The sequence below is a fragment of the Pinus tabuliformis genome, chromosome Q (genome assembly GCF_031772625.1).
Source record: "Pinus tabuliformis cultivar Carrire ecotype Pingquan chromosome Q, CPIR1, whole genome shotgun sequence".
Taxonomy (NCBI): Eukaryota; Viridiplantae; Streptophyta; class Pinopsida; order Pinales; family Pinaceae; genus Pinus; species Pinus tabuliformis.
In genome coordinates, this window is record NC_142296.1 from 583,097,360 (window position 1) to 583,124,271 (window position 26,912).

General features: G+C 40.4%; 1 protein-coding gene across 5 annotated transcripts in view; it reads right to left on the reverse strand.

Moving 5' to 3' along the window:
• The window catches only part of LOC149220796 (squalene synthase 1-like), a 378,056-nt gene that overhangs the window by 254,819 nt on the left and 96,325 nt on the right, over positions 1-26,912 (reverse strand). For all 5 annotated transcript variants that reach the window (XM_089384909.1, XM_089384908.1, XM_089384907.1 and 2 more), the window contains exon 4: positions 1,648-1,723. In XM_089384909.1, the coding sequence (XP_089241035.1) occupies positions 1,648-1,723 (76 nt within the window). The remainder of the gene's footprint in view (positions 1-1,647; positions 1,724-26,912) is intronic.

Here is a 26,912-nt window from a genome sequence, read left to right on the forward strand (position 1 = left end):
TTGTAGCATTTATGACCCAAAAGGAGCATGATGTCATGCTTTTGGTGGTTATTGACCTGCACATGTGGGATTTTATGGCATTACTTTATTGATTTGAGAAATGGGGTTGGCTTGTAACCCCTTGTCTTGTCAAACACTCAAAGTTAAACTTGTTTTAGGGCTTGTAGGCTAATATTATTTTGTAAAGTGAAGGGATAGACCTCATATAAATAGAGGATCCCTAACTTACCTTTTTTCATCATCACACTTGAGATTTTGGCCTCTCTTAGAAGAGTGTGAATAACCATTTTCTTTTCGCTAGTTGGTAGAGATGTGATTTTGATGGAGCATTTGCTATTGGAGATTGGCTATTGTATTGGAGATGTCCTTTTGGGATTGAAAGGTCTTTTCTTGGAAGAATTTGTAAGTTTATTGCTCAATTTCATTATTTTTAATAAATTAATGCTAGAGTTTCTCTCTATTCCATGACTAAAGGCATATTATTTATCAGAAATCTTGAAATATATTCTTCATGGAAATCCCTAGAACTCTTAGCCACCATCTTCTATTTAATTTCTCCCCTCACAAAAAATATAGTTAGGGTTTTAAAAGTGGAAACCAAATGTTTCCCCCCTTACTCCAATCAATTGTACTTTTTCTCCAAAATTTTCCCTAAAGCCCCATCAACCCAAGTAGGATTAGGCACTAGTAAATTTGTGTTGATAAAAAAATTTCAAGAACTGAAGCATTTTCTTTTATATCTCCTAGTCTTTTAGAGGCAAGCCAGTAGGGCTTTTTCTAGGACCGAATTGCTTGTAGGGTAGTTTTGATGCATGTTTGTGGATACAAACCTGTGGTTTACCTCCCTATACCTTTAAAATGCAAAACATAGCCTTTATTGTGGTAAAGGATGGCATTATCTCTTCTAAATCAATAGTGTGCCTTGTAAACCCTAATCCCTAACTGAGCTTCAACTTGAAGCCTATTTGAGGGTTTACATTATTGCTTTGTTGATCTAATCTTTAAGTAAACTCTTTCCTTGACTTCTATGTGTTTAGGTATTCTTTTATCATTGCCTATCAATAAACCCTAGTGTGTAGAAGTCTTTATCTAGTCTAGGTGTCCCATACATTGTTCCTTTATCAAAAAGAATTGAGCCTTCTCAAACATAGGGTATCTTGACCTAGCCTATTTACATCACCTAGAGCCTTATAACTAGATTATCCTTATAGGTGAATTACTTAGAAGCCTCCCTTGTGGTGAAACTCCACTAAACCACGGGACGAGAACAACAGAGGTAACAATGGCAATCTCCCTCATTGTTGCTACAAGATCTAGCCCTCACCTTGTGAACCCCATCACAAGGCCTGCTAGATTTCACAGCAACAAGTCCAAAAGGGATACAAGGTAAAATCCATCATATCTTGAATAGTAAAGATTATATTTATAAATTGCCAAGATCTAGCCCTCACCTTGTGAACCCCATCACAAGGCCTGCTAGATTTCACAGCAACAAGTCCAAAAGGGATACAAGGTAAAATCCATCATATCTTGAATAGTAAAGATTATATTTATAAATTGCCACTCCCTCTAACACATATAAGACAACTCCATTATCACTCATCCAATTTAATCATGTATTTAGTAAAAAGAGAGATGATAACAAACCCCCTTCCAAGCCGTAAAAAGGTAGTTGAAACATGATGAAATTTTTCCATCAGTTCTTTGTAGTGGTTGACTCCGCCTGCATAACAATATTGAAGAATGAGGGAAATTTACATAACACAACAAAGCAAACCACATTTTAAATCCTCTTTTTATACAAAATGAACACTTATTTTTCTTTTGCAAAACAATGATAGAAAGCTTTGAAGAAAAAACAAGAATATAATCTCTATACTGAAGCTTGAGATGATATATAAGTTCAACAATACATTAGCTTCTGCAAACCAGATTTTCACAGACCAAGCTCTGAATGTTAACCATGAATTCCACAGATTAGTATCCTTATGGGAAAAAAAAAAAGATAGTTTCCTGCTATTAACAAAAGAAATATATAAGAGCAAAACAAGCATGCAATAAGGTCTTACATAAAAACCATGGATAGAGGATGGAAAATACACCACAATGTGCGCAAAATTCAAATGTAACAAATTACACAAGTTCACATCCCTTGAAACTTAAGGAAAACTATAACTATCTAACACAATTTTCATAATATAACTACAAAATAGGCAGCCATATCCACTGTGCTTTTAAGTGAAAGTTCATCAGTTTGAAATATTGACCCCCAACTTCCAGGAGAACAGCATTTATCGTCTGCTGCAATTGAACAAAACTCAGTTGCACTCACACAATCAGGTGAAAACTGAAGTAGCCTATCCTTGAAGATAACCTATGGAGGAAAATGAAAAATCACCATAAGCAACAACTACCGACAACCGAAGATAACTGCAGTACTAATGCTGTTGCTAAGTTACCAAAACATAGTCATAGGGTCCATCTGGCATCAAATAATCTGACATAAATATGACAGGAAAATGGCCCAAAAACATTTTGTGTTTCTTTGTCGTATTGGAAACATTCCCAGGCATCCCCATCACAAATTTAGAGAAAAATAGCTGTAATTTCAAGCAAACTTCCAGCCGGTTTTTGTTATGGCCTTCTTCCACAAAATTATAGAGAAAAGCCCTAATATAACAAAACAAAGATAAAAGGTGAAGGATAAAAGAACTCAGCTGCCACACCTTTTCACAAATACCACTGCTTGTTAAGAAATAAGGAAAGATAAAAGGAAAGAAAATTATATTTATGTCCGGTGATGACCAAAACAGGTCGATGGCACTTGAAAATACAGCAAATAAAAAGAGCAAAATAAGACCGCCTAAGGCATCTCCTCCATAAAGCTGGAAGAAAACATAATATGATTCTCATAAATAAAAAAAAGGTCCTTGACGGAGAAGCCCTCTGCAATAGAGTACATCCATGAAGCTGAAGACAGTCAAAATGATGATCAGATACACAAGATTCTTTATAGTTCCAATAAACTAGAATTATCATATATTTGTCATATTGTCCATTCTGTAGTCAACTCAGCATAGGAGAAACTCGCTAAGCAAGGCAGCCTCTAAGAGATCCCACAAGTAATTGATCATCAACTTTCAGCCTACAAGAGACCTCAGATGCAAGGGAACAGGTGACCACCATCACCAAAATAGATCAAACCAACACAAGACCATACATACTTACCGACACATTAATTCAGGAGCTTATACTACTAATTTCTTCACAGCCTTGGATGTTATAAGTGCACTGATTCTTAGTGGTATCACTAGTCAAAATATAATAAATATAAAAAACTGGCCATCACTCCCCTATCTCTTCTAGGATCCTCATTTTTGTTATTTGTGGATCGAGACTGCATATGGACTTTATAAGCTATTTGAGTTCATTTTACCATATATTATTCTCTAATGGAGCTGCATTGAGCACTCCATCATATTTTTTCTAATGGCGCAGCATTAAGCACTCCGTCATATTGTGAGTTTTGTAAATCAATTGCATTCCCATGATCACTCTTTGGCTATTGAAGGAATATTTCCTTTTCTATGATTTTCTACAAAGACAGCTTAAACCACCTTTTGATATAGTTATTTTCTCTGTATACTGTTAAGCTTGACTCTGTATATGTAATGTCCCCTATGTAACTCGTATTTTTTTATTTTCTACCATTCAGACATTTTGTCAAACACTTTGCTGGTAAATAAATATGAAGACCATACAGCAAATAAACCAGCAATATTATCACAGTAACTCGTAAGAAAAACCCCTCTTCTAATCAAGCAAACTCAACCAGTAAACAAAATGCCACAGTAAATAAATGCATCCAATAGCTCTGCTTATTAATGTCACAGAAAAATATTTTTGTTAAACAACATAGGCAAAAATAAGCAGCAATAAACTCATCTGATTAATTTATTAATCAGATCAAGAAATTAAATGCTGGCAGCCCTTCTAAGTGCAAAATTGATTTACTGGGAACCTGGCTAATGGCTGATAACACTGGTACGGCCTCTGCAAAAATAAGAGCTGCTGCAACAAGATAAATCAATTCTCCTTCCAGCTCCCATGCTCTCTGGCAAAATGTAGTTTCTCCTTCAATATGAGCACCCGTGAGGAACCTAGATGATTCCTCCTTTTTGACTAGCTAGGGTGGATGTGTCTCACCACCGAAACCAATCTTGATCAGCTAGGGTGGATATGTTTCACCACCAAAACTAATCCTCACTAGTTTTTCACCCTTTACTCATAAGCTCCAAGAGCTCACCAAAAAACAATTTAGAAAAATAACCAATGCATGCCCAAAAGTGAGCTCCAATTCTCTTTTTATCATTGCAATACCATGGCTCTATACCATGGATCATAAAAGAATACCTTTTCTTATTTAATTACTCAATATCACCTTAGAAATGTTGTTTTTTCACCCAAATGACATTAAATAATTAAACTAATTGATTCTCTTCTTTCGACTATAGCCTACGAGAATCAAATAAGCTATTAAGTCAAACTCTTGTAGTGATTACACGGAAGGAACATGGCAATCCTCCCTTCCTGAGATTGCTTACCCTCAAGCAATCTAGAATCTGCATATCAATACCAGCATCCCAAATATGCCTGTAGAATGCTCCAAGACCATTGTACCATCCTAACACGACTGAACTCAACATCATTGTCACATTCTATCATGTTGTGAAGCAATCCACTATAATGTAAACCATTCCTCATAAAAATCCCTAGTAGATTTGAAGAGGATAGCTATTGAATGGTGTTGTCATTGATGCCAACGTCAGTCCTTGAATGCTCTTAATATTCTTCTGGATTGCATGGATTGAAGCTCCAATGGTCAAGATATCCTAGAAGCCTTAGTTGTCCTGCACTTGTTGAGGAAAATGGATCTAAAGGATAGTGAGTCTGATCGAGAGATCACCAAACATTGGTTCTCCTAGTCGTGCCAATTCCAACAGTATATGGCACAACTCATAACTCTTCACGGTTGAGGAGATATGCCTCGACAAAGATTGAAGCCCCCTTCTTGTGGTCAAAGTCCCCAAAAAGGAGGTGATGTGGCAGCTCATCATTGGTCAAACTCTATTTCAACTCATGGGCCTAGAACATTTTTTTCTTTGAAGACTTAACTTTTATTGAGGAGATATTCACCTTTAACTTTTGGGTCCAAAAATATTGGAGGGTTTTGTCACATTTTAAATTTTGGTACCAAAATTTTTGGCTCCAAAATAAAATTTTAAAATCATCTTTCCCTCCAAAAAGGGAATTCAACCTCTCTCCTAAAACGTCTTCACAAACTAGTATATATACAAGGCACTTTAACCTTCCAAACATATCTCATGCATTGATTTATCTCTAATGGTCTATGACCTTTGAATAGACCTGCATAACTTTAGGAGGTTGTATCTGAAGAAGTCTTGGGCTTATGGTAACATATTTTTGAAAGCTAAGGATTTTCGCTATCATACAGTAGAGACATGCAAAGGCTTAATCGATCAAGGAAGTACCATGATTTCTGTCCACTGATGTTTTGGCCTTCTTCAAGGTTAATCTGATATATTTTTGAAAACAGATCGAATATATTGTAAGAAGGATATTGTGTCCCCTTCCTGAGGCAAATCCACTTTGACTGAGATCTATTATGACAGTTCTTCATGAATTCGGCCACCTCTGAAGCAAACACTGACAATTTTGAAGATAGCATACTGAAGAATCCTTTGGAACCAATATGCAATAAATTTGTGATATCATTCAAAGGTCTAAGGAGAAAGCTTCATGCACAAATCCGTGGTTGTTTCTTGGGCATTGTGACAAGCCCTAAGTGTATTCAGGATTGATATGATGTCTTCGTTCATCAACTGTTGAAGATCCGTGCCCTACTTTGTGGAATCCTTTGGCTGGTTTCTGAGATGCAACAAATAATTCAGTGGCTAAATCACATGTCTCCTTAGTAGCATCTATCTCTGTGACAAGGACTGAAGCCAGGGTACTAGCTGTGGAGTAATCCAAAGATCTGGAGAATACTACAGTCACATGAAACAAGGTATGTGTACAGATTGAAGTTCCTTGGTTGAGAGACCTATTTGGCCCTCCAAAGAGCATATGTTCAGATTTATTTGTGTCATTTTTGCTACAAGAATTGTAAGGGTTCAGTACATTATATTGTGAAGCTAACTCTATCAATCAGAAAATTTGATTAAGGGCTTGATCACTTTAAATGAGTCTTGAGTCAGTGTCTTAAGTACTACACAAGACAGTCCAAATTTGAAGCACACTTGTATTCGACCTTCCATGTATCATCTTTGTGGTATCCATTTTGGCACTTAATCAAAAGGCATGTAGTATGAGGGTTCCAGACATTAACTGTAGCTCGAATTTGTTGCACTAAACTCGGGGTCTAATCTGAACTATTATGACAGAGCAACTATGATGGATTGAGGCCTGTTCATGTGGTATTGGGGATCCTTTGATATTTAGAAATCTTTGAGATAGAACCTCAGCATTGTTCCTTTGACTTCATGAATCAATCTGATCTATATCCATTGAGTTCCATTAACCTGATCTGAAGCCATTGTGCTAAGTTAGCAAAGCCGTAAGTCATTTTTACAAGTTGGACTTGATTTGTATCAGTAAATGCATAGTTTTTGCTTGATCAAAAGTTCATGAAGTTGATGAAATGATGTCGTTTCTCCTCTGATATTGTATGTTTGAATTATAACAGTGAAGAAGTTGACATTGTTTGTATTGAGCAGTGAACGTGGATTGCCCAGATTATGCTGCTAAGGTTTGGTAGCTTAATGATAAGTATATTGCATACTGTTGGATTGATCATCATTATGAATTGAAATAACTAGGGTGCGATGATTTGTTTGTTGAACCATTGCAATTACTAGAACAAAGATCAATTAGGGTTTGATATATATGATGAGAAGAAGTCTCACGTATGCTTGTGAACCAGAGGTTGTTAATGTAAGTTGACAAATTGGGCAGAGTTATTGTTGTTGATGTTAGAGCATGCTATTGTATTGAACAGAGTTAGAAGTTTGATTTATTGTTGAGTATATTGAGTGAGCAGACGATTGGAAGTAGAAAAGCATATACATATCTTAAGCGGAGCTACTTATGCAGGTTGCAGTGACAGTGATAGTAATTGTGGTTGCAGGCTATGGTTGCAGGTTGTACGGTACAAGTTACAGATTGCATGATTGCAGGACTGAAAGTATATTGATACAGAGACACTGAGCAGATTTTGAGCAGAAGTAGATTTGATTGTTGAGCAGAGTTTGTATTTGCAGAGAATTTTGTTTTTTTTTGTATTATTGTCGAGCAGAGGTGGATCCAGTCTGAAAATTGTGAAACGCGGTCCGCTTGTTGAATAGGGTGGCAGGGTGGTACCAGTGTTTTTAAAACCGGAACCGGTGACCAGACCGGTCCACCTAATGAACCGGTTTACCGACCGGAACCGGTCTAACCGGGACTGGTTTGGTCTAAACGAACCGGTTTTAGAAAAATACATTAAATAATTATTTTTTAATGAAAAAAACTATTTTTAAGATTTAAAACCATGATTCCAAGCCAATAGAGACAAAATATGGAAAGATTGCTCATTGATATACCATGTAAAGCCTTAAAGGTTAATATATCAAAATGGCACCGAGTGCAATACATATCATCGACAAAATACATAAGCAATGAGGCTCTAAATGGCCACTAGAGTGCAAAAATAAAGCCTACAAACTATGGGGCCAGTGGCCTACTACGAGACTTCAGTCTAGACTCTAGACTCTACATATATGATAATAGCAATACTATAATAGTGATCAACATTATCACTTGAAGTTGAAACTTCTCATGAGTCTCAGTCATCATGATCAAACTCAGTTGGTTGAGTCTCGACTCCCAAACTGTGTAGCCACAAACTTCTCTATTGGTTCAGTGACTTGAGTCTCAAACTTCTGAAGGTATTCTGCCCTAATATGCCCTATTATTTCATTTGGTGCTCCACATGGCTTTACATGGCCTCCTATCCCAGCCAAGTGTTGCTTGAACCTGTTAATACCCCCTCCTTGAATGGATTTTTGGCAATATTTGCAGATCATTTTGCCATCAATCATATCACAATGAGCCCATGCAGTATCTTCGGCTTTTGGAGGCATGATGACTCCCTGGATGGTAGATCATAGAAGTGAGAAGTTTATAACACAAAAAAAAATTCATGGACAGCAGACTCAAATGAGGAATTATCAAGTGCAAATCCTTACCTGGAAATGCAAACTAGCTCCCTTAGCCTCCTCTTGAAGATGGCAACTCCACTGACAGCTACACACTATCTCCAAAATAGCTCCAACTCCAACTCCAAGATGACTACTTCAGCAAAAACTCCACACTCTCCAAGCTCACAAACACTCACAAACACTCCAAATCAGTTGTGTGAGACAAATGAGAGTGAGAGGGGTGTCTTATAGCAAGTGTGAGGGTGTTTTTGGAGGGAAAACACCTTTCCCTGCCCCCCAAAACCCCTAAACCACCACTAACAGCCAAAACCGCAGCGCTTTTTCCTTTTACCGGCGGCCTGTCCATAAACCGGCCGGTTTAGGACGGAACCGGCCGATTAGCTATAAACCGGCCGGTTCCGCCCTAAACCGGCCGGTTTTTACCGGTTAGGGCTGTATTTTGGGCGAGTGAGGGAGGAAACCGGGTTAGAAGGGCCGGTTCGGACCGGCCAGGCCTCCAACCGGCCGGTTAGGCCGATTACCGGTTTTTTCCGCCGGTTTTTAAAACTATGGGTGGTACAAGGCAGGGGAGTGGAGTCTCCTTCAGGTCGGACTCTAAGAACACTTCAAGGCGGCAGAGTGGTGCTAGGGTAGGTTGGACCCTGCGAAAGACATTGGAGCATCCTTCTAGTTGGAGTTGGTAAACTAGGCTCTTGGAGCTTCCTTTCAGTCGGAGTTGATTAAACTATGACGTTGGAGCGTCCTTTTGATTGGAGGTGGTAAACCAAGGTGTCAAAGCATCCTTTCAATCGGAGCTGATAAAACTACGGCATTGGAGCATTCTTCCAATTAGAGCTGGTAAATCAGGGCATTGGAGCATCCTTCAGGTTGGAGCTTGTAAATCAAAGGGTCGGAGCCTCATCCAATTGATATTGTAAATCTTGGAAGTTGGAGCTCCCTAATTGATGTAAATTTGAAGACCTATATTTAGAAGCATTCAATGGTTTTTCTCCCGAAAGGGTTTCCACCTAAAAATCTCTAGTGTTCTATCATTGTTGATGTCCATTGTTGAATGGTGTTGTTACTGATGTGATGTAGATTTATGTTTGATCTAATACTAATGTGAATTTAATTCTCTGAAGATTAAAAACTAACTAATTCAATTTCCAACACACTATAGGATATATATATATAAGATATTCAAGTTTAAAAATAAAAATAAAAAAGGGTTTATTATAAAAATTAATAGTTATATCGTAAAATATGAAGTTCTAAAGTATAAAAAAGAGATTAAGGGGTATAAAAGAAGTTTTGAAGTAAAAAATGTTGGTCAAAGTTGTCATTGATGTCAATATGGCATTGTTGGAGATGGCAAATATTCTTGTAACCCTTTTGATCCAGGTGGATATTGGTGGCCACCTACCTATTCCACCTAAACCTCTAGTCAGTTTCATCTGTTTCCTTGTTTATTTCAACATTTACTATATTTAGCAATTTTTTAGGTCCTGAACTCCAGGAGCAGTTTTGACCCCCTAAACGGCGTTATTTTAAGGTCTGTAGCAAGCCCATAGCTGTAGGCAGGGCCCTGCCGGAAATCTTGTAGTACTCAGAGAGACCTTTCCAACAAGGTATTGTACGTGCCAAACGGAGATAATATGACCAAGTTACGGCCCCAGGAAGTTGGTTGCCCAACTAACCCAACGAGGCCCACAAACTCTTGGCGTTCCATCTCCTGGGTTAGGGTTTTGGTTGTTTAGGGTTTTCCCTTGTTGTTCAATAATAAATAACCCCTTGAGCCTCATTGTAACATAGTTCAAAGGCATGTAGCCACCACATCTCTTCTCAAAGATAAGCTACCATCGCCCGAGCTAGTTTATTTCCATTCTGTTTGTAAGCATATTTTAGTATTCTGATATTAATGAAATAAAGTGTTATTTCTGTTGCATCTCTGTATTTATGGTTATATCTGTGATTTGTTGCATTCTTGTTTAAGTTCGGATCAGTGGTATTAGAGGGGTCTGGTCTTTCTCTGTTTTGCATGTCCCCAACGAGGTCAAGGTATAAGGAGTTAGGGTCCGACCTAGTTGAACCTTTGCAAGACCAGCCTCGCAAACCTCGACGGCCTCCTATGGCAGAAGAAACGAAGGACGAGGGGGCAGGAAATCCTATCAAAATATTGCTAGAGGGAGCCCTCGAGCAACAAAGGAACGCGATGATGGATAACTTTGCCCAGATCCTTCGACGGCTACCCACAGGCGACACATCTTCATTCAGCAGCCACTCTATAGATGCCACTCCTTTTAAGGTACAAGTTAACTTTGGCATTCCCATATTTGAGGGACAAATAGATGCAGACGTTGTAGATAAATGGTTGAATCTATTCGAAGGATATTTTTCAGTTCATGACTTTTCCAGTCGGGAAAAGATTACTTTTGCACTTCTCACAGCCGCCCCACACGTCAACGACTGGTGGGAAACCTACTGTGAACAAAAATACGAGAGAGAATCCTCATTGTTTTAGCCACACCCACTTGGGATTCTTTCCGAGACGCCATTAAGGAACAATATTACCCGGTCGGGAGCTATGAAGATAAATACATAAACTGGACAACGCTACAGCAAGGAAGGGACCAAGATGTGTCGAAGTTCACAAATGTTTTCCATACCCTCCGCACAAAATTGGGTATCAAGGATCCTGAGTGGCATTTGGTACTCAAGTACCGCGGTTCCCTGCACAGTACATCAAAGACGAGATGGAGTTCCTGGACATCTCCTCGCTCAGCGTGGCATACTGCTACGCTGTCAAGATTGAACGGAAGTTTAAACAGAAGAAGCGAGACTTTGGATCTGCGAATCCGAAGCAAGGAAAAGGCGCCCCCAAACCACAGAGCAAAGGCCAAAGCCAAGGCAAGGCAACCCAAGACAACCCATCAAAGCCGCAAGCAAAGAACAACACCCCGAAGAAAAAAGACACAAGGAAATGGTGTGAGTTCCATAAGAGCTCCACTCACAACACAAGTAAGTGTCAGGCCAAGCAGTCACTGGTGGTAGAGCTGAAGGCTTTCGAATCAGATGCATGTTTCGACTTTGAGTCAGAACCCAACAAGGGGAATGACAAAGGAAAGCAGATCATTAACGCGGAGCCCATGCCATCGTGGCCACCACCAAGATCCAGAAGAATGAGCCTGAAGATCCAAAGGAGGGCGAACGCCTCTTCCACTCACAAATGTGGGTGAAGGGTTCTCTGTTGCAGTTCATTGTCGACAGCGGGGGCCAAAAGAACCTCATTTCAGCAGAGGTCGTGAAGTGGTTGGGCCTACTAACGATAGCACATCTGCAGTCGTACACCATCGGGTGGCTTCATCAAGGACGAGATCTCCACGTCAGCCAGCAGTGTTTCCTTCCCTACAGCATCAAGCCCTTCACAGATGAGGTACTGTGTGATGTTGGTCCTCTTGAAGTTTGTGATGTATTATTAGGACAACCATACTTGTGGAAGCAGCATGTTGTATATGAGTCTAGACCTCGCTCTGTGATTATTACTTTGGGCAATAATTTGTACAGGATACCGGAGGTAGCCTCGCCTACCGCCATCTCTTTGATCATTGCAAAGCAATGCAGTAAGATCATTTCCCAGAACAGGAAATTTGTTTTCCTTATGATTCGCCCTCAAGGCAAGAAGAAGGTTGTGGCCACGGCTTCCAGACAGGGCTCCTCCGCACAATAGCAGCAGATGGACAAGGTCGTGGAGGAGTACAGGGACATTTTCGCCTCACCTACAGGGGTACCTCTACATTGTCAAGTCAAGCACTCCATCGATCTGACCCCAGGTGCGTCGCTACCCAATGGACCGATCTATCGACGCTTTGTTCTAGAGAATGATGATATCAAGAGGCAGATTCAGGAGTTGTTGCAGAAAGGGCACATCAGGCCAAGCTCATCACCCTGTGGGAGCCCGATTGTATTGGTACAAAAGAAGGACGGGACCTGGAGAATCTGTATTAACTATTGGGCGTTGAACAAGATCGTTGTTCGGAAAAAGTACCCTCAACCTTCTAGACCAGCTCAAGGGGAGAAAATATTTCAGCAAGATTGACTTTAAGTCCGATTATCACCAGGTGCCTATCGAACCCTCTGATGTGTAGAAGATTGCTTTCGAATCCAAGGAGGGCCTTTTCGAATGGTTTTTCATGCCTTTCCGGTTGACGAATGCCCCCACAACCTTCATGAGATTAATGGATGACATCTTGCAACCTTTCACCAATGCATTCGTGGTGGTGTATTTAGATGACATCTTGACGTTTAGCCAGAGTAGGGAAGAGCACCTCCACCATATTTGATAGGTCCTTCAAACCCTGCAACAACACAAGTTGTGTGCCAATTTGGAGAAATGCACTTTTGGCATGACCCAGGTTCAATATCTGGGGTACATCATTGATGAGCAGGGTGTGCATGTGGACCCAACCAAGATACAAGTCATTCGGGATTGGCTAGCCCCAACCACTCTAACAGAGCTTCGCAGTTTTCTGGGTCTTGCCAATTTCTACCGCAAGTTCATGTTGGGGTTCTCTCATATCACTTGGCCTTTAACTCAAGTCACCAAGGGCAGAGCGAAAGCAAAGTTTTTTTGGTCTAAAATCCAACAGAAGGTGTTTGCTGAGTTGAAGCATCGCCTCTGTTCTACACCAGTGCCCACATTACCAGAACTTCAGCAACCATTTGATATTGAGACAGTCGCCTCTGACTATGCTATTGGTGCAGTTCTTACTCAGCAAGGGCATCTAGTGGCTTACCACAGTGAGACACTTTCAGACACAATCTGAAAGTATCCCACTTACAACAAAGAAATGTATTCCAGTGTACAGACCTGCCGTCAATGGAAGCATTACATTCTGGGGAAGAAATGGTCATCCACACAAACCACCAACCCCTGCAGTTCATAAAGACACAAGGGAAGTTGCAGAACGATTGCCATCAGAAATGGTCTACATACCTACAACAATTCCATTTGAATATTAAGTACAAGAAGGGAAACACTAATAATGTTGCAAACTGCCTCAGCCGACCACTAGTCATGGCGCTGATCACCGTGCTCGACTCCAGTGGGCACGAGACTTCGGGGTGGCCGCATCTTTACAAGAGCGATCCAGAATTTGGCAACACATACCAGACACTCCTAGAAGGTAAGCAAGTTCCAAATTTTCACCTCCAGGATGCACTATTATGCCACCTGGGACACATTTGTCTTCCTTCAAGCGAGTGTGCCAAGATGATTTGGAACACATCTGTCTTCCTTCAAGCGAGTGTGCCAAGATGATTTGGGAGGCGCACTACAGTCGAGTCGCTGGACATTTCGGGGTAGAGAAAACAGTGGTAGTGATGCAGAGGTATTTTTATTGGTCGAACCTTCGTCGAGATGTTGGGAGGTACATTAAATTTTGCACTGCCTACGCCATTGCCAAACCAACCATCAAGAAGCAAGGCCTATACTCCTCTTCCTACTCCCAGTCGACCTTGGTAATCCATCTCCATGGATTACATGTCGGGCCTTCCTTCTTCTAAGAACGGCAACCAGTGCGTTTTCGTGGTCGTCGACAGATTCTCTAAGATGGCCACTATGGAGCCCTGCAAGAAGAGTATCATAGCAGAGGCCACTGCTAAACTCTTCTTTGAGAGGGTGTGGGTACACTTTGGGATCCCACAGTCCATTGTCTTAGATCAGGGCAGTAGATTCCTGAGTGCATTTTGGTCAAGTCTTTGTCGATGCTGGATACTAAACTTTACTAAATCCACGGCTTTCCATCCCCAAACAGAGGTCATTAGCAGGATGATCGCACACATTTTGCGCATGTACAACTCGAAGCATCCACGCACATGGGATGAAAGCCTCCCTTATGTCCAGCACTGCTACAACAGAGCTCTCCACAGCGTAATGGGCCATAGCCCATTTCAAGTAGGGCTGGGATTCCAGCCATTATGTCCCATTGATGTGGCCATACCATTTGCAGCTACTCAGGCAGATTCAGCTCACGTCCAGTCCAAAACCAACAAGGCTAACAGCTTCATTGAGCGCATTCAACACATCCGCCCTCAGGTCCATGATATATTGGACAAAGCCAATGCTAAATACAAGTAGCGCCATGATCAGCATTGGGTTCTGCACAAGTTCCAGGTGTGCGACAAAGTTTGGCTACATTTGCAGAAGGAGCGCCTCGCTAGACCCCACCACAAGCTTTGCCCACTCCAATATGGACCATACACCCTCACCAAAGTTGTGGGGAACAATGCCTTCGAGCGCTCAGCATTCCACCATTCCTTGGTCTGCACCTAGTGTTCAATGTAGACTGCCTTCGGCCATACTTTCCACCATTGTTGGACACATTTGACATTGCAGAACAACTCACACCAACAGAGATGAACCCAAACTGCATGGAACAAGCCACAACTGATCAGATCATGGATACACAGATCAAGAACACTCACCAACAGAGGATCCAGCTATATCAAGTTATCAAAGCAAGCCAACTCCTTCACCAGGGCAAATGGTTCACCAGGGACCAGGTTCAACAAAAGTTTTCTCACCTCATGGAGCCTCTGCACGGAATGGGGAACATTTCTTCCTAAGGAGGGAGGACTGATCCAGGTGGATATTGGTGGCCACACGCCTATTCCATCCATAGTTTTAAAAACCGGCCTAGCTAACTATTTACCGGTCTAACCGGCCGGTTAGCAGACCCACCGGTTGGAACCGGTGAAAAAATCGGGTTTAAGAGGCTGTGTGGCGAAAAATTTGACCTAACAGGTCCTAACCAGTACTAACCAGTCTTAAACCAGCCGATTACCTGCCATGCCCACCGAGGGCCGACAGTGCGGCTTTTCCAAAGTAGTTTAGGGGTTTGAGAGGGAAATTAAGGGTGCTTTCCCTCCAAAAACACCCTCTCCAAGCCTTTAAGGAACAAAAACGGTTAAATGGTCTTGTTTTCATGCAATACAACCTTTGACTGAAGAACCAAATGATGAGCAAAGCACCTAATCTAGATCCCATTGTGTTGGACGATATTGATCCAACATCAGAATGGGTGGAGGAGACTAAACATCCTGTGTTTGAGGCTGATTTTGATATTGACATGGCTTTAGCAGGGGATGAAACAAATTTTGTGGCGGCATCAGAACCAGGATCAGTAGCAGCATCAAGGAAAGGCAAAGAACCAATGGAAGGCACTAGTCCTGTAGGTCGACAAACTCGTGCTTCCATTAGGTCCACTTCTATTGTTATTGGTGGCATTGCTACTGAGGTTGCACTTCAGGCTGAGGCATCCTCAAACTCTGAACCAGATGATGCCTATGTAGCTCCTGATGACGATCCTGTGGCTAGTAGTGGTAATGAACTTGATGATTGATCATGTGTACACTGTAGACTTGTAGTAGGCCAATGGCCTCATAGCTTGCAGCATTGTTTTTGGACTTTATAGGCCATTTAGAGCCTCATTGCTTATGTATTTTGCTATTTTTTCAATGATATGTATTGCACTCGATGCCATTTCGATATATTCACCTTTACATGGTATATAAATGAGCAAAATTTGCATATTTTGTCTCTATTGGCTTGGAATCATGGTTTTAAATCTTAAAAATAGTTTTGTTTCATTAAAAATTAATTATTTAATGTATTTTTCTAAAACCGGTTCGTTTAGACCAAACCAATCCCAGTTAGACCGGTTCCGGTCAATAAACCGGTTCATTAGGTGGACCGGTCCGGTCACCGGTTCTAGTTTTAAAAACACTGATTCCACCTAGACCTCCAGTAAGTGTCATATGTTTCCTTCTTTATTTCATCATTTACTATTTTTAGCAGTTTTTGGGGTCCTAAACTTTCATAGCAGTTTTGACCCATAGACTATGTTTTTTTGAGGTCCGCAATAGGCCCATGCCAATGCCTACAGCTATGGGGCATGCGCCTGCCGCAAATCCTATAGTACTCGGAGAAACCTTTCCAACAAAGTATCATACACGCAAAACGGAGATAATATGAACAAGTTACGACCCCGGGAAGTTGGGTTCCCAACTAACCCCAACGGGGCCCACAAACTTTTGGCGTTCCATCTCTTGGGGTTAGGGTGTTGGTTGTTTAGGGTTTTCGCTTGTCGTTCAATAGTAAATAGGCCATTAAGCCTCATTGTAACACAGTTCAGAGGCATGTAGCCACCACATCTCTTCTCAAAGATAAGCTACCATTGCTCGAACTAATTTATTTCCACTATGTTTGTAAGCATATTTTAGTATTCTGATATTAATGAAATAAAGTGTTATCCCTGTTGCATCTCTGTATTTATGGTTATATTTGTAATTTGTTGCATTCTTGTTTAAGTTCGGATCACCTTTTGTGATGTTGCCCTAACCTCATGCAAACCCTAGGAGAAAACCCTAAGCATAAATATGATGCACATTCCCTAGCTACATGATAAAACCCTAAAGCCCTAGCTTCATGATGCCCTAGATGCCCATGAAACCCTAGCTCTGGATAGCTCTTAATTATTGATCATAAAGCCCTAGTCCTAAATTCTTGATGCAAGCCCTAGAACTAATGCTTGCTATATGATGTTCTAGCCTAGGTGAAAATGCCATAGCATTAACCATATACATTGATGAAACCCTAGCATTTGACCTTATGAAATAATGATGCATGGATGATTGTTGGATGGCAAATAAGATGAAGCCCTAGCCTTCTTAATTGATGCTCATGGTGCCCTAGTCTTGAAGGCCTAAGTCTATGAAGAAGGAGCCCTAGACATAAAATACCAAAGGCTGCCATGAATAAAATAATGATGACAGTTCACAAATTTAATTTTCTTGATGGTAAAATGACCTCATTTAAGGATGGAATTGGCATGAGATCGTAGAGGACATTTTTCCCTTTCTAAGGAGTTATTACTCGCCTTCTAACTCCTCTTAGATTGAGAGAAATTGATTTTACAAGTTGGAATAATATATTTTCTATGTTAAGCCGACATGAGCCAACTTATGCAAGTTGGCCTGCCATCCAAGTGATGTGTCTTTTTCGTTTATGGTCAAAAACCAAAATACAAGTTAAACACTTCATTTCAAGTATCAATCTCAGTGAACAATTCAGAGAAAAAACAGGAGGCCAAGGAGATTAAAGGGAGATCACAGTTACAGCGTTTTGGGCAAATTCTATTGATTGCAGACCTGCTGAGAAGCTCAGACCTGAGGAAGGACTACAACACAAAACTTGTGGAAGAAGTCCATTACAGTTCGGTTTTTGGGCTAGATCCTATGGTAAACACCTCGGACCTATGGCTATTAGAGCTCAGAACTCCGAAACTCTGAACACAAGACCTGTAATACATGTGTGTGGACAGATCTGTGTTGGTGTAGAGCTCAGATCACATGATAGTTAAGGCAGCAGACCTGTAATACTTAACCTGTGGCAGCAACCTGTGAAAACTCGGAATTGCAAAGGACCTGTCCCCTCTGACATTCCATTAATAAACCAGTGGACAGACCTCTGTTGAAGGAAAGATTAAAGACAGTTGTTTGTGGGACCTCACCTCGAAACTATACAGACTTCGGACTTGTATACTCAACCTGTGGAATTGCAGAATTGCAGTAGAGGCTCAAGATCGGAGTCACAGTCACCTCAGGCTCGGACCTGCTGTAAGCATGTCTGTAGAGGCTCAGATTACTACCTGTTAAGAACTCAGATCATAATCTTGTAAAGCTTGGACAATCCTGAGAAGCTCGAATTATTGCGGTGGACAGTCATCCCAAAAGGCTCAGACTGTTAGCACTGTGGAGGACCTACAGTCATTTGTGGAAGCTTAGATTACAGTGACATTTGAGAAAGCTCAGACCTGTGTGAACTCAGACTATACTTTGACCGGTGGAGACTTAGCCTTTAAAGGCTCAGACATATAGCAAACCTTGGCATTACTTTGAAACTGTTTTAAGGGCACCTTCATAATTCCTCATGAAGTAGTCTTGGAATAAACAAAAGCAATGGTTGAAGTACTTGCTGGAGTAGCAGCATTATAAATCACTTGGAGCAATCATCTCTGAAGAAAATATTGGAAGATACATTGATGATATTATGGGACATTCCTTGATCTAAAGTATTGAAGCCATCATTGTTGAAGCCTTGTGAAGACTAGTGAAGACTAAACTTGACAAGACATTGGAGCAGCCCTTTGAAGTTTCTTGGAGCAAATTTGATGTACATCTTGAAGTGGTTTTGGAGTAGCTTATTGAAGACCCTTGGAGACCATGATGCATTGCTGGAGTCATCATGAGGTAACCTTGGAGATCTTGTTTGGTTGAAATGAAGAGTTGTGGTGACAGCTTTTGAGAAGACAAAGTTGTCATTGATGAGCTAAGTGCTTCGAAGATTGATTGAGGGCGGTGGTGAAGGTGAAGATATTGTCAGGGCTTATTGCAGAGGATATTTGGAGCCTTGAAGAATCATTAAACATATCTTGACGAATTGAAGTTGTGGGTTGGAGCCCTAGAGGATAGGAGTCCTCAAGAAGACTAGGTTGGAGCCTGTACCAGAGATAGGGTTGGAGCCCTAGAGGTTGGTGCCTCAAAGTGACAAGGTTGGAGCCTTGGGAAGATAGGGTTGGAGCCTCATGAAGTCCAAGTCAGTGCTTGGCAAAGTACAAGTTGGAGCTTGGTTGATTGGAGATTGGTGTCTTCATCTAGGGTTGGAGCCTTACACTATATTGTACTTGATTTATTGTAAAGAAGAGGATTGATGTCCTCGTTAATTTTTATTAATAAAAGTATTTATTCTTATTGTTCATTTTGTGTTCTAATCATAAGTAATCTAACTGGTAAAAATAACAATTGAAAAGAAATATTGATTCACCCCCCCCCCCCCCCCCCCTCTTAGTATTTCCAACAAAAAAGAGTGGTCATAAAATCTTTTATATAAGGAGAAAGAATATTATAAATCAGGGGGTCAAAACCTCCTTCAATTGATGTTGTAAATCTTGGAATTTGGAGCTTCCTAATCTATGTAAATTTGAAGACCTATATTTAGAAACGTTCGGTGGTTTTTCCCCAGAAGGGTTTCCACCTAAAAATCTATGGTGTTCTATCTTTGCTGTTGTGCATTGTTGAATGGTGTTGTTATTGATGTGATGTTGATTTATGTTTGATCTAATACTAATATGAATTTAATGCTCTAAAGATTAAAAATTAACTAATTCAATTTCCAACTCGCCAATTATATAAAGTAGTGTTTTAAAATTCGCCCGAACCAAATCGGATTCGACCGAGCCGACCGAGCCGGATCCCTGGCCGAGTCGGCTCGGTAGAAAAACTGGCTCGGTGGCCGATTTGCTACCAAACCGACCAAGCCAACCGAGTCGACCAAGTCAAACCCCTGGCCAGTTTATTAAGGTGTCGCAGTTGGTGGATGGGGAAAGATTGGCTATGGGCTTCATTTATGAGGCTATGGATCAAGCAAAGGAGAAAATAAAGGCAACATACAAGGATAGAGTGGCTAAGTATGGGCCCATTTGGGAAATCATTGATCAAAGATGGAAAAATCAACTCCATCACCCTATACATGCAGCAGGGTTTTTTCTGAACATGAGGTATCATTATAAAGCTCTGGTGGTAGAAGCTTCACTGGGGAGGTTAGCAGTAACCAATAGTACTGGTGCCTAGTGATGTTTTACAGTTTACTTTTGTTGTCGAGGCTATTTAGAGCCTCCTTGGTTATATGTTTTTGCTTTGATCTCTATATCATGTATGTATTGGATAGTGCACTGGGTGCCATTTTGATATAATCGATATATTCATGAACCTACTTTGATCATATGCTGTCTTCTCTCTATATTCTAATGCATTGTGTTTGCAAACATGAATGAAAATCTTTAAAATTATGTTTTTCATAAAAAAATAAGTATTTAATGTATTTTTTACAACGACTGAGTCATTGAAATCAAACCGGCCGAGTCGATACCAAGTCGAAGTTGGAGCCGACCCTCAGCCAATTCCGAACCCGAGTGGGAGTTTTAAAACATTGATATAAAGTAGTGGTAAAGACATCATTTATACTAAAACTACAATGTGCAACAATATAGTGGGCAGACTTAGGTGCTTTTCCTTTGTCAAGCGGTTGTTGCTTGTTCTTTTCACTAAATTGTTCTCTCTTCTCACTGATCTTTTCCCAAGGTGTGCGACAATTTGAGGCGGTATGACCAATTTTACCACACCTATAGCACTTAACAGTTTGTTTGTCATTCTGAAAATGTTTTTGTTGTCTGTCACCTCGATTATAACCCCCTTGTCGGTTACTTTGATTAGAACCCCCCTCCCATGCCTCTAAATTGTTTCTTACCACAACCTCTACTACTTTTGCCACCTCTAGTAGACTCTCCTTGAGACTTTTGTTCTTTTTGTGCAAGACATAAAGACTCAACATTGGAATTGGGAGGTGACTCTTTCTTCCCAAAGGCCTTCTCTCTCTCAGCAATTTTGCCTACAAGTTTATCAAAGGTCATTTCTTTCATTTGTTCACTAGCTTGAAGAGATTCCAAGTAGTGTGAATAGGTAAGGTATAGGACTTAATGAATGCAGTAAGTTGCAAATCAACTTTAACACCAGTGGAATCAATATCATGATAAATAGCTTTGAAAGCCAACCTCATGGGATCATTATCTTTCAATTCCAAATTAAACAACTTCATCAATAATTGTATGATTTCCAGCTCTGAATGAGAAGTCAAAAATATCTTTTAATTTCTTTAAAGCTTCAAATGTTGTGGTGCTAGAAAGAATATGTTGATTTACCTCTTATGTTACTGATGCAGAAATTAATGCATATGCCTTTTTATCCTTATTGCTCAAAATTACAAGTTGTTTTTCGTCTTTAGACTCTTCTGGTTCATTGTCATCCCTTCCTTCACAAACACCTTCCAACAAATCATTAAAAATAAGAGTATTCTTCATTTTACGTAACCATTCCTGGTAATTCTCCTTTCCGCTGAGAACAACACCTATTATGGAGATCAATGAATTCATATTGGCAGAAAATAATAATTCTCACCACTTCTTACAAATTTTAGCTTGCATTGCATCCCTATCTAAAAATAAATAAATAAAAATCAGCTACTATGAAATTTCAATCAGTAGTGTAATAATGAGAACCATTCATCTATTCAGAAGGTTGATTCCCCACCACGGACTTCTCCTTCCATTAAAGGTAAGCATTACATTGATTGCTCTGGCCCATTCAAAAAGCTCCTATGCTTTGTTTTTATTTATATTTATTTGTTTAATCAGAAAATAATCACCCAAGAAATCCAAGTGGAAGCATGAAATCACTTAAGTTTATGGATGCAATTATGAAATTGCAATATAGCTCTAATAAAAAATTTGAAACCCCCGAAATCAATTCAAATTTGAAACATTCTCAACAGGAGTCACATTACCAACCAGAGAGATATCGTGTGGGTAGATTATTGGCTGAGACGACAATTTATGACAAGAATGTCATGTAGAGAACTTCACAGCAAAAACCAGAAGCATCATGGAAAAAATAGGCGCAATATATGAATATACTACTCTACTCCAAGGTATCAAGCCACCAAATTAGTATTTAGAATAGAGCACGTTGCATGATCAAATATAGAAACCAAACAGTCACACCTCATACCTTCGTAAACCCTTCTAGCGAGAGTTCCAGAAAGAGAGGCACGGCAACGGCCAGAAGAAACTGCACCATGAACAAATTCCGGGATGGGAATTCGAAATTAATAGCACTCTACAGAGACACAAGGATTGGTCATAGTCCCGATAACAATAGAGAAATATGACTTGAATGAATGCAACCTATGACCTTCAAATGTTAGATATTTCGCCAACTGCACTGTAGATAGGCGACTTCGTGTATCCGCAAACTGCAGCTCTTCTCCAAAAACAGCGTTTGCAAGACTTGCGACTTCAACTAGTGCCTCCTCAGCAAAAGCAAACATGGAGTTTATAATTTCGCCATGGCTCTAATACCACTGTAGATATGCCCGTGAATGAACTCCACGATGGAAAATTGATTGCATTGATGTTGAGTTCATTCATTTACACAAGTGTAAGATAGGTACGAGACAGTTTTGTCCTAGTAACTTATTAACGGAAAAATAAAACTATCAACTAACTAATACGGTACAAAAGTAATCCTGAAGGATTAGTTAACATTTCTTGCACCTCTACCTTATAAGGGACATAGAAAACTTTAATACCATTAATAAACATAAATTGACAAGAAAAGTAATAACATAAATCATTTGTCTGGAATATCTTCCTGCACCTCTACCTTATATGAAGGGATGCAGAAAATGTTAATACCATTAATTAACATCCATAAACATTTGAAAAAATAAAAGAACTAAACACACACTGAATTGCAAAATTAATGTGTATAACATAGAAGGAAACAAAGATACTATAATAACACACCAAATTCAAGTAAGATATTATTGTATTTATTTATTGCTAAGAACATGGCGGTACTGACCTCTTAAGAGAATGATGTATGCTACATTAAGCTGCAAAAATCAAGAGAGAAATTTGGTAGATGATAAAATCATTCACAGAAGGCGGACTACCGTGAGTTTCGCACTGTGTGATAAGTTAGAGAAGAAATCATTAATGAGTCATGTAGGGTGAGAAAGGCATGGTTGATAGCGCATTAGGGGTTTTTTAGGTGAAAAATGGGCCTCAAAACAAAAAAAATGTACCAACAAAATTAACTTTAAAAGAACCACTAGGATTCAAGATGAAGATGTCATTCTGGAGGGAAAAGAAAAAAACTACTTTTCTTAATTGTATTTTTGGCTTATCTCCTTGCATGTTTACTCAAATATCAAGTGTAGATACCCATTGGATGCAAAATTGAATTTCACATAAGGTACCAAGTTTAAGGCAAAATATTAAGGTAATTTTGATCGAAATCAATATGGAGTCAATCGTTGAAGAAAAAAGATTGGATTTTAATTCGGAGATGAAGGAAGATTCTCCAATAAGGGTCTTCCAATTGTAGATTTCAGATTATTTACTTTAAAGGGGAGTATCCAAGGAAAAATGATCAATGTAATTATCAGCATGAGCGACAAAGCAAATTACATCAATATTAATTTGGCAAATCAACTATCAATTTCAGAGCCAAAATTGGTGAAAGAGAAAATATTTTTGGCGAGAAAGAAAATGAAATTAATGATTTACAAGTGACAGTTGATCATTATGAATATATATCTCAATTCAACATCGTATCCATGTATAGCAAAGAGATTGACATAATTCTCGGCCTACCTTGGTTTAAGGAACAGGGTACGTTCATGTTTGTTGAAAAATCAATGCAAGTAGATTAGGGTTTGATTCCTCTTTCATCAAGAAATTACCATGTTATGCGTCTCTGAAGATCACAAAAACACAAAACATGAGATGTAGGCACTATGCCAGGGAAAAACCCCCTTCGAGAGGAAAACCCAGTCAAAATTCTCTTCCTTCAATAGTTTTCTTTAAGACTCTTCAACCTATACAAATACCAAACCTTCCCTCCACACCAAGTCAGCCCTTCCAGATATTCGACCCCTTTGCAGCAGCACTTCCACCCGAGCAACTTCGACTATGCAACAACTTATGGCATCAGGCAACAACTAGCAGCAGGAACGCTATTGATTTTGGGTAGCATCGGATGTGCTCTAGGCCTCAAATTTTGCAAGGAGGCTTGGGCACATGTATTCCAAAGAACCCAAAAACCGTTTTGGGAAATTCCACCAAGAGACAATTATATTAAAATAATTAATATTTTTAATGGGGTTCCTAAGTCTAAACTTAAGAAAATTAAAATATTAATGAGTATTAATCTAATTGTGGGTGTAACTTCTAGAGAAAGATGGAGATCAAGTCAAAACAATATGAGCCTTTGATTAGGAGTTAATCTAGGTCGTTGGTTGTCCAACAGGAAGATATAAGAAGGGGCTTGAGGGTCATTTGGAAAATACACCAAGAGAGATCAAGAAATCGATTTTCTGAAGTGAGAAGTTCTCAGGAGGAAAATTCGATTGAGGAGATTTCTTGTAATAGAGGGGCAAGGATAGCTTCCGGAGAGAGTGATTTTCTCAATCGGAGAATCAACAGCAGAGAGAGGCAGAGAGCAATCCAGCAGCGGCAGTGCTGAGCCATAGGGGCTGACGCAAAGCCATGCGGAAGTAGCGCAGAAGCCAGTGAGGAGTCTGAAATTTGCATAAGGAATTCGAGTTTCAGAAGCTGGGAGCTGGGGTGTGAGACCAGTAAGCAAAAATCGAATCTCCTAGGCAGCAAATCGACCATCCAAAGGAGTGACGCAGTCCCCAGAGAGCTTGACGTTGGGTTGACGCAGATATTGTGCAGAGGCAGCGAGAAAAGTCAGGGGCAATCAATGTGGGGCTGGACCAGCCAGGATTTCCAGCGATAGTGTGAGGTAACCTCACAATTCTTTCTGCTAGTATTTCTCTCTGTAACTGAATAATCCTATGAGGTATTCAGAGATGTATTCAGAATTTGCTACTGCTTAATAATAATAAGCCCTCAGATTTGTTGCACCAGTTTTCCCGCATTGGGTTTTTCCGGGGACTTTTGTCCAAAAATAACGGTGTCCTACGTGTTTGTATTTCCTTGGTCAGTTTAATAGTTTCATAATCATATTTAATTTGGTGTAGGTTGCTTCAGTAATTTACTTCATGTTGATTTAGGGTAGCATCAGATGTGTTCTAGCCCATGAGATCTCCAAGACCCAGAAATGGTTTGGACAGATTCTAACCGGTTTGGGAGATATTAAAATAATTAATATTTTTAATGTCGTTCCTAAGTCTAAACTTAAGAAAAATAAAATATTAATGGGTATTAATATAAAACTGGGTTAGGAGGTTCCAAAAGTCATGGATCAAGCCAAATCTAATCTTCGCTATTGATTAGAGATTTAATCTCGGTCGTTGATGGACCAACAGGAAAAGTATAAGAGGAGGCTTGAGGGTCAGTTGGAGACACACTTGAGAGATTAGTCAGTTCGATTTTTCTGGGGCGAGGTTTGCTGAGAAAATCGAACAAGTGATCTGTTGCAGTGAGAGGGGCAGTTCGGCAGAGGGACTTCAGTCCAAGGCCGAGAATACATAGCAGAGAGGCAAAGACAATACTGGGTGCCAGCATAGTGTTGGAATTTCTAAGTCTAACCGTTAGAAATTTTTCCTGTACTATCTGATCTATTTCTTCCTACTTGTTCGGTTACTTAACAAGTTATTTACCATGTAATACTGAACATAAATACAAGTACAGTATCAACACATACAGATCATCAACTGAAAGAAACAAGCACACAAGTGACACCGTTGTTTTTGGACTAATGTCCCCGGAAAAACCCAATGCGAGAAAAGCGGTGCATCTATTCAAAGGGTTTTATTATTATGCAGTGTCATAATACAACCTGGGTGCAAGAAATGGCTCACCCAACAGAGAATGCCCTCAGCAGTAGTACTTCTCAGTCGGAGACAGATATTCCGGCTAAATCACCAGATGAACGATCCCATAGCAACAATACAGCTTCTGTTGCTCCGCGTCACCCTGATAAGGACTGTGTCACCCTCTCCAGCTCCAATCTGTCCCACGAAAATCTCCCAGTGCTGCCTCTAGGGCCTGCGTCAGCCTCTCTGGCCGAACGTCAGCCTATCTGGCCCAACGTCAGCCTCTCTGGGGATTTGCGTCAGCCTCTGGAGCCTCTATGTCTCACACGCTGGCCCTCTCTGGCTCTGTGCAGCTCCTGGCTGCCTCTGCGTGGCCTCTGGCTGCCTCTACGTGGCCTCTAGCTGGCTCTGCGTCAACCTCTCCCAGCTTCTGCGTTGATCCTCCTGGTACTAACTCTACCTCTCTGCTATGTATTCACTGCCCCTCAGTTGCAACTCAGATCACTTCACTCAATTTCCTCAGCAAACCCTGCCCCAGAAAATCGAGTTCTTGATCTCTCTTGGTGTGTTCTCCAACTGACCCTCAAGCCTCCTCTTATACTTTTCTCGTTGGTCCATCAACGGCCGAGATTAAATCTCTAATCAACGGCTAAGATTAGATTTGGTTTGATCCATGACTTTTGGACCATTCTAACCCAATTTTATATTAATTCACATTAATATTTTATTTTTCCTAAGTTTAGACTTAGGAACTCCATTAAAAATATTAATTATTTTAATATCTCCCAAACTGGTTAGATTCTGCCCAAACCATTTTTGGGTCTTGGAGATCTCATGTGCTTTAGCCTCTCCACCAAATTTCAAGGCTAGAGCACATCCGATGCTACCCCAAATCAACACACAGAAGCAAAGAGATCGAGAGCAACAGCCAGTCCAGGCTACGCAGAGCCCAGCAGAGACAGCGCAGAAGGCCAAAGGGACTGCATCATCCACGCAGAGGCTACTGGAGTGACGCAGAGGGTCCCAGAGGTTGCGCAGTGCCTTAGAGGGCTAACGCAGAGGGTCCTAGGGTTGACACAGGTCAGCAGAAGGCTAACACAGGTCAGCAGAAGGCTAACACAGAGGCCATAAGAGCCAGCGCTGACCTTCAATTGTGCTGGAGAGGGTTTCGTGGGACAGGTTTTCTGAATACCTAC